Source organism: Acromyrmex echinatior, chromosome 13 (genome assembly GCF_024713525.1).
Source record: "Acromyrmex echinatior isolate Ae372 chromosome 13, ASM2471352v2, whole genome shotgun sequence".
NCBI lineage: Eukaryota > Metazoa > Arthropoda > Insecta > Hymenoptera > Formicidae > Acromyrmex > Acromyrmex echinatior.
The window spans coordinates 401,657-414,769 of NC_141864.1; the positions used below are offsets into that span (position 1 = coordinate 401,657).

A 13,113-nucleotide genomic window follows, 5' to 3' on the forward strand; every position below is an offset into this window, starting at 1 on the left:
AAATAACGCTTTTTAGACTCAAATCTCGGCATTTTCGCACAAAAAAAAAATATATGATGCTGATACAAAAATCGCTAGTATTTCAAGGTTATGTTATTGACAGTTGTCTAACCTTACGATATAATGTTTTACATCACACAATTTTAACCGTAGCTTGCTAGTGGCGCCGTCTTTTGTCAAACGGCGGAAACTTATTTGTACGCCTATATATATTGGGTCATCTAAAAAGTATCCGCGGTTTTTTGTCACTAGATGGTGTTGATGGTCAACACCATTTAGTGACAAAAAACCGCGGATACTTTTTAGATGACCCAATATATATATTATATTATATATATATATATAATAAGTATATTTTGTACATTATGTTTAATATGTATATTACGTATAGTATGTAACTATGTACATATAAACGTGTGTATGTATGAACATATGTATAAACATATGTACGCATAAACGTATGTATAAACGTATATATGAACGTATGTAGGAACATATATATGTACTATATACCATGTATGTGTGTATGTATGTATGTATGTACATGTGTACGTATAATATGTATAATGTGTATAATATATTTATATTTAATATATTTACATAGGAAAAAAATAATTAAACAGTTTATAATAAATTTTATAATAAATTTTACTTTTTTTTTATAACACATTATTCTTGTGTATCCAAGAGTTATGTGAATTATCAAATCCTAGCCATTTCACATAAACTTTGTGTCCTTTTTTACGCAACCTTTTCAACTAGATATATGTCGGGATTAGCAATGCAATGCAACTCATACTCGTAGAATTCTCCAGCGACCGGTTTTCCATGATAATCTTCCAGAAGATACGTGATGAGATTAGTTCTCTGTACGACGATTCTAACACCTCCGTGGTCCAATTTGGAGTATAACCTTTCTCAAAGATCGTCTTGAATTTGCTCACAAATACAAAATCACCCACTTTGAATCGTGCGATCGCGACAGCCTTTACACTACTATATACAATACCATGTTTAAGAGTTTGTCGGCGATTGTGAGAGTCACATCGATGGGTCGTATATTGGTAGTTCGATGCTTTCGCGTGTTGTACTCTGACACTAGACGATAGCAAGTCGATCCATTTATAATTTCCATTGTGTGTAAATTGTTTCCATATCGTTTTTCAACGTACGATTGAATCGTTCGACGACTGACGCCTTCATTACGGAATACGTTGAATAATGATTTATGTTGTGTTTTTTCAAGAATATTTATACGTTTGCATTGTAAAATTCTTTTCCCATATTGGTTTATAAATTTTTCGGACATCTTCCATCGTCTCGAATTATTTTTGCGATTGCTGTAGCCATCTCGTTTCCACTCTTTGTTTTGAGGTATGGCTCATGCATACTTACTCAACACGTCGATAATGGTGAGAATGTAGTGGTAATCTTTGTTGAATCGTGTGTAAGGGCACATCTCGACCACATCAGCTTGCCACAAATCATCATATCCGTAAACTATGATAAGTCTACGTAGAAAATTTCTTTTCGCTGGAGCATGCAGTTCTTTCACCGGTCGCCACTTTTCGTGATTTTTTTTCTCAGACATGTTACGTTATGATTGTTGTATAATGTACAAAATATAAATATTACAAAGACGTAAACATTGTTGGTTGGTATTTTGATGTCGACTAAAAATGATTGCGTATCGTTTCACTTTATAATCAAGTCAGCTTCACGAAGCTCCTCGATAATAGACAATATTTCGTTATCGTGGGCGTTGTGTCCTGCCTGATGCGAGGCCTCAAGCAATCGGAGACGATCCATCCTAGCTCGTTAGGATCATCCCAATGAACATAATCGATTTTATTGTCATTTAGGGTCATGGTGTGTGGTATTACACCTTTTCCAACACTTTTACCTGACTTGTTGTTTAGTTTCCAGGCGCATAGTATACTCGTTTCAACTTTACTTGATACCAAGAATTTATTATATTCTTATATTTGTATCTTTATTACCCAATATTGAATTATCCGCTTTGGCTGCGCCTATGAGCATTTGTTGCTAATGGTATACTTTTATATGCTAGTTTATTATTCTCTATGTAAATAGTGTCGTCGAGAATTCTTTTGAAAATTAATTCATACAACTTAGGCGTACCTTTATACTTTACTCTATCTACAATCACAAAGTCATTCGTGTCTATTGAACTACTTATCACCGAGCATCGTACTGTACTCACTATACTCCATAAACGCAAAGTATTCTCTGATCGCGTCTTGTTTGTCATATGCCATCGAAGACAAAAATGGAATTTGGAAGCGCCTCGTTCGGTAGTAATACATCGTTATTATTGTAAAATAATCGATTTCTTTAATCGGTGTCAATAAATTCTCCAAATATCGATATTTTGGTTGTTGCAACGACTTCGAGTACATGTACATGTTCTCGAAGTGTAAGCCATGTGGACTTTTTAACAAACTTATCAACACGTTTGTTTTACCGCAGTTCGATGGACCGCAGATAGAAATCGGCAGCATGTTTCTATGTGCTTGCGCACTTCTTTTTTAGTCTGTACTTTATTGTCGATGTTAATCACTTTGATTGTTTGCGATTGTCGCACGAATTTCATCTTCTCCCTTCATGACATTGATACAAATTGAAAAACGGATTGAGACAGATCTATTTATAGAAGCGCAAAGCGAAACCGCTCAGTATGCAATATGCTTCTTATCATGTCGGACACATGTGATGTACATAGTTTAACTGCCAAAGGGTTGGAATATATACCGAAAATTATTTTACTACGAGAGTAAAATTATATAGATCAACTGTGAGACAGATTACCCGAGCATATAAAGGCTGATTCAGAGATTCAGCAACATCATCGGTGCTTGAAACATTATAATTTGGCCTTCCATCGGTTGCATATCGATGGTCCAGCGCTATTTATAAAAAATTGTAGCGAATGTCAACAAAAAAGAGCAGCGATTTTTTTAAATCACGCAATAAACGCACTTCCGATAGAGTTGCATCGGATATCAATTTTGTGGTCCAGGTACGCATTTAGAAAAGCAATTGGCTAGAGGCGATTGAGGCATTAATCCGTTGGACGCGACGTGTCGTGATCACGACATAGCTTATTCGCGGAATAAAAATCTTACGAAACAACACGTAGCTGACAAAATACTCGCTGAGGAGGCGCGGAAACGGATTACTGCGAAAGATGCGATTCTTGGAGAAAGAGTTGCTGCCACAGCTGTTTGGGCGGCTATGAAAATCAAAACGAAAATTGGTATGAGAAAACGAAGAAGAAAAAGCCAACGAAAAAACGAATACTACCGATAGCAAAACATGGCGGCATCATACCTATTCTATTGCTGTTGGGAGTCGTCGGCTTGTTGGTTGGCGACGCAGCAGGAGTCGCAAAAGCTATAAACGATAATAAAGCTGCTCAACATCAGTTGGATGAACTGAAACGTCATAATCGCGTTATGGAAGGTCATGGAATTTACCTCGCTCCGTACAAGCATGAACAAGGAGTCTCAACGAAAAAGATTTAAAAAATTAAAAAAAAATTCAAAAGAAACGATAAAAATGCCAAAGGGTATAACTACCAACATACAACTGCAACAATTGGCAAAATGTATGCGTATTCTATATTTTTATGCGTACTACCTTACCAATAGGGGGAGTGTATCTAACGAAAGCAGTATCGTAAATTTGGATAATGCTGATGGACCAAATACTCATTGGATAGCATACGCGAAGCGGGGAGATCGTGTTGTTTACTTTGATAGTTTCGACAATCTTCGACCACCGAAGGAATTGGTGCGATATTTGGATGTAATGCAAATCGAACATAATCGCATGCCTTATCAATGTTACGATCAAAGTAACTGTGGACAACTGTCTACAGTTTTTACAGACGGTTGACAATCAATTTAAAAATTGACATTGCACTTTTTCAACTCAGTATTCATTCAAACATGTTTGACATTTACGCTCACCGTCCTCGCGGCCTGCTATTTTGCGGCTGTAGAACGATGACGATGACGAGCTCCGTCTGACGGAACTTTGAAACTTACTATACGATATTTAATGTAAATTCGTCGAATAATAAGTTTTACTTTGACGAAGATAACAAAGAAATTGTCATTCCCGAAGGATCGTACGAAATACATGACATAAACAAGTATCTAAAACATGCAATTCTACAATTTCATCCTAATAATGTTGCGAAATGCTTCGTAAAGAGGATGAAGAGTACTCATTGATTATTCATGCCAATAACAATACAATGAAGAGTGAGATCAAATGCACTTATCGAGTAAATTTCATCAAACCACACAATATTGGATCGTTGGTGGGATTTTCATCGAATCGCGTGCTGGAGTCGCAACAGTGACACGAATCAGATGTATCAATAAATATCATCAATGTAAATATCATTCATTGAATGTAATGTGACCGCGGGCGCATACAGCAACGATAAGTCCGTGCACGATACATGAATTTTCGCCGAGCGTATCACCAGGATATAATATATCGGAAAGACCAACACAGATCATTTACCTTCTGATCATCGTACGGAGCGTTACAAATCTGATAATTCGCGTTGTGAATCAAGACGGATGATTGCTCAATTTTCGCGGAGAGATCACCGTTAGATTGCATATACGAGGCGACAACGATAAAGTGATATGCTTGTTTTGAACGAGCAGGCGAAACAGACTAGAGACATTTTTTTGAGAAGGATTAAAAACATTCGATCGTCTAATAGAAAAAAATTCACTTTCTCATTAAATGTTAAGTTTTTACAATCCTTGGGCTTTATCGTACGAAATACCTGAGATGGCTGATATCTTGAATATTGGAGGAGAGCCAATCTTTGACGATCGCATCGTCAGGATTGAGACTCGCACGTACAATCGCACGTACATCAACACGTTTGGACATAATGAGATAAGGATACCCATATAGCAGCAGGATTTATATACGCTACCGTGTGAAAGCTTTCTCAATATCGAAGGAAGATTAACGTCAAACAAAGAAAATGCAGATCAGCAGCCAACGCTTAAAAATAATTGCGTATCGTTCATGTTTGATGAAATTCGATATGAATTCAATGATACTGAAATCGATCGTAACAGATACATTGGAATGACTAGTCTTATGAAGGACTGTGCATCGTATTCAGATGACTTCGCACATTATATGGAGATTGCCGGATTTCTGCATCCGGTGTTTGATCAGACCGTGAAAAGATCAATAATACATGATAGATACTTTAATTTTTACATACCGTTTGGACATGTTGGACATGTTGTTGGGCTTTTACGAAGATTACAAACATGTAGTGATTAACGCGCGTCACGAATTGATTTTGATACGAGCGTGCAACGTCAACAATTACATTGTGGGAGATCCAGCGACAGAGCTGAAACTTGAATTGTTGTGCAAGATATAGTGGCGAATGCCTCACATTATGTTGAATGAAATCAATAAACTATCCATGCTGCGTGCCTTGAAGAGCGAACGATATCTGAGTATGAGTTTTCGTTCATGGGGGTCTGTACGAGTATCCTCTATTGCCAAGCACGACGAAGCACTCGTGGGCTATCAAGACGCCTACTCAGCTCGAAAAGCCGCGATACGTTATCTTTGGTCTGCAAACTAATAAAAAAAATAACATGACAACACATAAAATTTACTTCGACAATTATAAATTAACCAACGTGAAACTCTATCTGAACTCTAAATTTTTTTCATACGATGATCTGAATCTGGACTTCGACAAACGCAGAACCGCTATTTTGTACGATATGTTTGTACATTTCCGTACATCTTACTATCAAATTTCAAAAAAAAATAGTGAAACGTTATTCAAGACAGATTCTTTTAGGAATCTCTTTCCTCTAATAATCATTGACTGCTCTCGACAAAACGAGCCCGTCAGAAGTGGCACTGTGGATGTGTGATTAGAATTTGAATTCAAAGAAAATGTACCAGCGTATACTACTGCCTATTGTCTTATCATACATGATCGCGTGATCGAATACAATCCATTGTCCAACGTAATACGCAAGATTATGTAAATTCCAAAAGAAAAATAACCTCCCCTCTTTTCAATATAATGGATAAAAAGCCAAGATTTTTGCACTCGAGCATAGTCTCGAAAAATCATTCATGCCAACGTTCGTGGATCTGCAAGGATTTATCGTTGGAAAGAAATTTATCGTGAAGGAAGTGGCGGTATTGAGAAACGGAGTCATTCTCTCCCATTACATTTATATATGTCCCATGTCATGGAATTTCTTGACAAAATCAGAAAAGTATGCGCTTCCTGGCTGAGTGCTTATCATCATGAATTGCAATGGGAAGATGGGATGATACCGTACAACATGGTGAAACGCCTGATTAGATAGTTGTAATTGGTGCGGAAGAGAATGATAATAATAAGTCTCTCGTATACGTTAAAGGACGTGAGAAACGCCAATGACTAGCTGATATACTCGATAGCGATGACTTGACCATTGAGACCCTCGATACCGATTATGAAGATATAGAATCATTGAATAATCTTGATATTACTAATACTATGCGATGTGTAAAACATATTAAGAATTGTGCGTTACAAAATGTATTTAAAATATACAATTGGTAGTCGCAACGCCAAAAAAAAAGAAATGTATCAAGTTTAAAGAATAAAGTATAAAATTTTTTAAAAATACATTTATATTTTTTTACCCCTTTCCCTGTAGTTAAGAATCAATTTATAATATAATTAATAGCTGTTCAGCTGTACAAAGAGTATTAAATTAATTCATAAGAAAGCACAGTTTTGTATTACATTAAAAAATATATTATTATAATTATTAAGTCATATTTCATAAATACAATATTATATCTATTTAATAAAATTAAATCTTAAAAGAAAAAGAGAACGTAGGAGAGAATACAATGGGAGGAAGAAAGAGCGCGGATAATAGGGCCGCAACAAGCGGGACAGAGAGAACTGCATCCTACAACGGGTGGGAGAGAAAGGGGGGAGGGAGGGAGAGAGGGGGGGCACGAGTTAGAAAGAGAACGCAACGGGTGAGAGAGAAAGAGGAACAATCCCCCCATCTGTGTTGTTTTGCCCATCTTGGGCCGCGGAAAGGATGTCACTTTTTGAGCGGTATATCCTTGACAGAATATATGGCTCCGTTGTCAGAGCGGCTATGTGCTCTGCTGCGTGTTGGACGGCCCTCGCCAGATTTCTGCGCAAGAAGGAGTCGAGTAGAAGCGTCAGGCCCTGAAGAGACAAAGGGCTCTTTTAGTTCGGGCCTATCTGGGGTCTAACGACAATCATGTGTAAAAATGTATATATAATGTACATATTTAGGATAGTATTTAATATAATAGGATAGGATTCTAGCTTTAAGTAGTATACAGGACCATGGAGATGGGAGCGTATACTTCATGATTTGGGTGCATCCTGATGCCGCCGGGTAGGCGTCTCATCTGAGGTGTGTCCAATGTGATCTTGCGAAGGGACTGAATAGGGGGAGTTTTTTAGCAAGTAATCGATGATGTCCGCTGTCCTTCCTTATAGGAGGGACGCAGATTCATTGAATTCTGCACAATTAGGAGACTGACTTCTGGGTGTTTTCCCTTTATTCTGTTAGGTTCTCCTTCGGGAGCATTCGGATGAGAGGCTATGTGAAAATTTTTCTCCTCGCAAACAAAAAAGAAATTATATTCATACATTATTAAAAATTCATTTTGTTGCAAACAAAATAACTATTAAAGGTTGTGTTAAAATCGAAGAGACGAAGAAAATATGATTGCGTTCTCACGACAATGGGCGATGAAGGCCATTCTTTATTTTAAATATATTCATAGAATATTAAGAATTCATTCTGTTGCAATAGAAATAAATATGTAATGGTATAAAATATATATATGGTAAATATTTATTATAATTATAAATTACATATGTACCATTAAATATAATATATACATATGATATATATGTATACCATATGTTTTAATTTTTTCTAATTGTATTGCATGAATTGTAGCTAATAGAAGGTTACGTGATAAGAGTCGAAAATATATACATTTGTGATACTTGCATTATTAGAAAGCTGCCCCGTATATCTGTACTCTGAAAAGTAGTGATATATCCCTAAAAATTCATTAAAATGAAAAGGTCAGGCCATGTTAAAAAATGTAAACCTTTCAAAATTTAAATGATTATCTAACAATATACACTACCATGAAAGTAATTGATATATTATTCAAAGTCCTAGTTTAAAGTAAACATACATAAAGCGTATTCTCAAAAATGTAAACCTTTAAAAGTTTAAATAATTATCTGTTAATATATTACCATGACAAGTAACTGATGTATTATTAAAGATGCCAGTTTAATGTGAATATATATAAATTAAACAATTAAATGATTATATATATACCATATTATCATGACAAGTAACTGATATATTATTAAAGGTGCCAGTTCAAAGTGAACATACATATAAAGTATATCCTAAAAAATTTAAACCTTTAAAAATTTAATGATTATCTGATGATATATTATCATGAAAAGTAACTGATATATTAATAAAGGTGCTAGTTCAAAGTGAACATACATCAAGTATGTCCTAAAAAATTTCAACCTTTAAAAATTTAAATGATTATCTAACAATATATATTATAATATTATGACAAGTAACTGATATATTATTGAAGATGCCAGTTTAAAGTGAAACAGACATAAAGTGTATATATTATCTAAATTTAATATAATATATTATGAATAGTAACTCATATCTTATTGAAGGTGCGTGTTCAAAACGAACATACATACATACAAGTAAAAGAGATTATAATTTCATTCTAGAAAATAAGTACGATAAATTATTCTTTATTACAAAACATAAAATTCGTTTATTAAGAATTGATTTGAAATTTATACTAGCCCGTACAATGAAAGATAATAACTCGTAATTCCAGAGTACTAATTTGTTAATGCCTCGGAAAAAGAACATGGCGGCCTGCTCTCGAAACTTTGATGAATTTCTCGGTGTCCACTTAGAAATAATGTTGAAGCTTTTACAAAATAATCAAGAGGATGGATAGAATAAAGGCACAATTCTACTTACGCTCATTTTCAAGAAATTAGCTTTTTTATATAATATTGATCGTAATAGGGAAATATTGTAACATGTAACTTCTTAAGGACATTAATAAATTTATTTGATACTATATCCGTTTGTGTATAATAAAAAAGTAGCAAATTATTTTAATTTGTATTAAAATCAAGATTTTAAAATTAAACCTTTATTCCGCCCATCCCCTCAATTATTATAACACTTGAAAATTACATTATAACGGTATTTTCAAAAGCTCTATAATGAAGTAAATATATATTACGTCAAATAATCAGTAAACTTTTAACCGTATAGCTTCTTTGTACTTGACCTGAGAACATTGTATTTATGAATTTTGAGTTTATTTAATATTTGCTCCTTTCAGGCAATAAGGCAACGTTTTTTTGATCAATAAATCATTCGCTGAAATTACGTATAAATTCAAAATAGGAAGTTGATACGAAAATTCGAAATTTTACTAAAGAAAGATTGTAGACTTTCAATCTAAACCATTTTCATAACTTTTTTATTTCAATATTCCATCCATCAAAAGTTTTTTAAAAGCAGGCGGCCATGTTCTTTTTCCGAGTCATTAACAAATTAGTACTCTGGAATTACGAGCAATTATTTTGCATTGTATGGGTCTAGTATAAATTTCAAATCAAATTTCAATAAACAACTTTTATGCACTAAGAATAACATTGCACTTATTTTCTAGAATGAAATCGTAATCTGTTTTACTTATATGTTCGTTTTGAACTCGCACCTTCAATAATGAGTTACTTTTCATGATAATATATTAATTTAGATAATGTATACACTTTATATATGTTTACTTTGAACTGATACCTTCAATAATATATAAGTTACTTGTAATAGTAATATATAATCAGATAATTATTTAAATTTTTAAAGGTTTAAATTTTTTAGGATGCACTTTATATGTTTTCTTTGAACTGGGACCTTGAATAATATATCAGTTACTTTTCATGGTAATGTATATTGTTAGATAATCATTTAAATTTTAAAAGGTTTACATTTTTGAAGATCTGTTTTTATTTGTTTATTCGCTTTTTCTTTATGTTTTTCTGGTAATCTATACGGTCTTATATTTACTAGAATACTGTCGATACATATATTAATGTCATGTGTTACTACGGTGGTATAGGATAAGACATTATTTTTTAAAATGGAAAATATCGCAAAAGTCGTTGCAAATCTGTTGTAGTTTTCCTTTCTTTTATATTTAAGTGCTCGGTTCGTAGTTGCTTGCGTAAGTGCTCCTTTCGTACGTGTATTAATTCGATATCTAAGCATTGAGTAACTGTATGCGCGCTCGCTGTCTCACTCACGTTTTCTAACGTTATGAGTGAAATGATTATGTCTATTGCTGTTTCCGTTGTATTTAATATACTAATCGGACATTTGTATTCCTTCGATTCTACAAGACAACAACCAATAAATATACGATTCCAGGTTGCATTTCCTCGGAGTTAATAATTCCTATTCGGTTTTTATTTTTCACTCATATTCTATCAGAAAATCATCTTTAGCTATGTATATAAATTGTATGCTTTATTATTTGCCTTCCTAAAAATATCGTTGCTATTTTACCTCATCTGTTATCAATGTATCATCCTTTAAGTTTCCTACCTTCATTAAGGTGAAAGTTGCTGCTGAGTCAAAAAGAAAGTTCATTTTGCCCTTTTTTGCTTCTTTGAAGGAAGTGTCACGAATTTTAGTCCAATACTCTTGCGTGATTTTTTTTACCCTGTGTAATCTAATGCTTTCGTGACGGCTTTCTAGGTTGTCCTTTTTTCTTGATACTAATGAACGAATTTTCGCTCTTGCTTCGTTTCTCTTGTCTCCTCGTTTTCACGGCGGTGTTATGCGCTTATTCGTATTCCTGCGCTTCCTGTCGATTGGCGATTGTGATCTTTTTTCGGTCGTTCATGCAGCGATCAACATTCATTTTTTCGATGTCCTGTCCTTTTGCAGTGATGCAAAGTTTTTCGACAGTATTTATCCTTGCAAGTTTTTCGGTTTTCGGTAAGGTATACCGGTTAGCATACCTACTCGTGCCACAATCCTTTCCATAATGCATTGCTTTTCCGCATTGTATTATGAAAATGTACAGTTGAATTTTGATAGAAAATTGATTATTTTTATGTCGATCATTGTTTATTGCGCATGAAATTGAAACCTTTTACTCGTTCTTCCGCGCTTGCAGCGTTAATTACTTCTTGCAAATTATTATAATATATTTCTGAAATCGCACGATCATTTTGATGTCTTTGCGTAATCTTAACTTAAAATTCAGTAAAACCTGATCCTGTATAGTTTCTAGTATGGCACGCTTTTATTCAACGGCATGGTCTCGCTTGCCTATTAATGACTCATATATGTATTGTAGTTCTATTGCTGTGTACGCGTCGTCCGAAGGAATGCGCGCTTTCCGCGGGTTTTTGTCTTAATGCGTTAAATTCGAGTTGTAAATGCGACGTTCCTCTTTTTCCGAGATAGTTCATTTTTAACTCCTACTCTTAGGAGTAAGAAACAGACAAAATTGACAAGTTCAAAACGTTTATTTAAAAGAGATATTACATGAAATAGTTAGTTTACTTAGTTAGTTTACTTAGTTAGTTTACTTAGTTAGTTTACTTAGTTAGTTTATTTAGTTAGTTTACTACTCTTTTTTGAAAGAGTACACGTTTGAACATGATGGCATACAACATGAGAAATTATGAATTTATATTTACAATGAAGAAAAATTTTATGAAATAACTATACGATCAATCGGTCATTTCGCTTACAATCAAAGGTAAACAGATTACAAAACTAAGATTATAATCATTACACATAAAATATAGAAATATATACAATAATATTGTCCATATGTTTGAGAAAGTATTCCTTGTAGCGTTGTCGTATTCCAGCGATACGTGGTGAAGTCGTAAAAGAAATCTTGGATCCAAGGGGGGCAAACTATAGCTATCAAAATAAATTCCTGTTCCGTGTTTGTCAATGTAAAAGGCGACTCAGTGTTAGTTAAATCGATCGTGATCGTCTGTGTTAGCAACAATGGCAGTCGATTTCGTTCATATCCTCGGCAGTTGGTCGGCAGAATAGATCTCTGTCGGACACTGAGATGATTTAATGCGTTTAAAACTTCCAGCGAATTTATTTCTCGTCGTCGGAAAGGAAATGTTTGCATAAATTCAAAATGTACCTCTTTTTCCGGTGTGTGCGATGTGGAGTTCTCACAAATGTTCGACGTTTGTGAGACGCTAGTGTTAACTTTATCTCTATCAGACGATGAGTCGAATTTTGGAAAATCTTTTCCTCCTCGTCTGTCGCTTGTTCGTCCTCATTCTGGTTTACCTGTCACGATATTTTTCCTTCACTTCAATGTTGCGGATGATATCGCGTTTCTGATTTTTAAATTGATTTGAAAAATTTCCGCTGTCTTTTTTCACTCTCAACGTCGTTCTTGCTCTAATTTTCTGAGAGAAAGCTATCGTAACTCGAATTGCTGCTTTCGTAAAGTTAGCCAACGTTTCAATTTGTAAGCTTTGCATAAGGCGCAATGTCATTCTATGTTGGTTCGATATCCGTGATGCGTGCAATGTTGTCCACGACCTTCGAAATCTGGTAGATTTTTAAAAGTCGCAAAAATTCCTTCTTTTTATTTTATTATACATTATTTATATACATTTATTTTTGATTATATACATTTTTGAAGTAAATTATTCAGATAACGTGCGTTCTCTTGTCTTCTGCTGTAAATGTAGTATGCGTGTCGTGTAATGTCTTGCAGAAGTATTGTAAAGTATTTAGGATTGATGTCTCCGTCGGACCATTCAATTCCGTGATAATTTCGTATAAGCCAGTTGTTTTCTTGTCTTACTCTTTCGGGTAAATCGCCAAATGGATAAGGTGGCGTCATAATCCAGTGTCCGTCGCATTAATCGCAAGAACCGTGATTTCTTTC

The 13,113-nt window shown here is 34.4% G+C and overlaps 1 protein-coding gene and 1 pseudogene across 1 annotated transcript in view; one reads left to right on the forward strand and one right to left on the reverse strand.

The window, feature by feature from the left end:
- Positions 1-1,908: 1,908 nt before the first annotated feature.
- LOC105153240 (uncharacterized) overlaps positions 1,909-13,113 on the reverse strand; it is a 354,849-nt gene continuing 343,644 nt past the window's right edge. The window contains exon 5 of the mRNA XM_087412646.1: positions 1,909-7,279. Within this exon, the coding sequence (XP_087268772.1) occupies positions 7,149-7,279 (131 nt within the window). The 3' untranslated portion in view covers positions 1,909-7,148. The remainder of the gene's footprint in view (positions 7,280-13,113) is intronic.
- LOC147907452 (uncharacterized) lies at positions 6,172-6,700 on the forward strand (annotated as a pseudogene).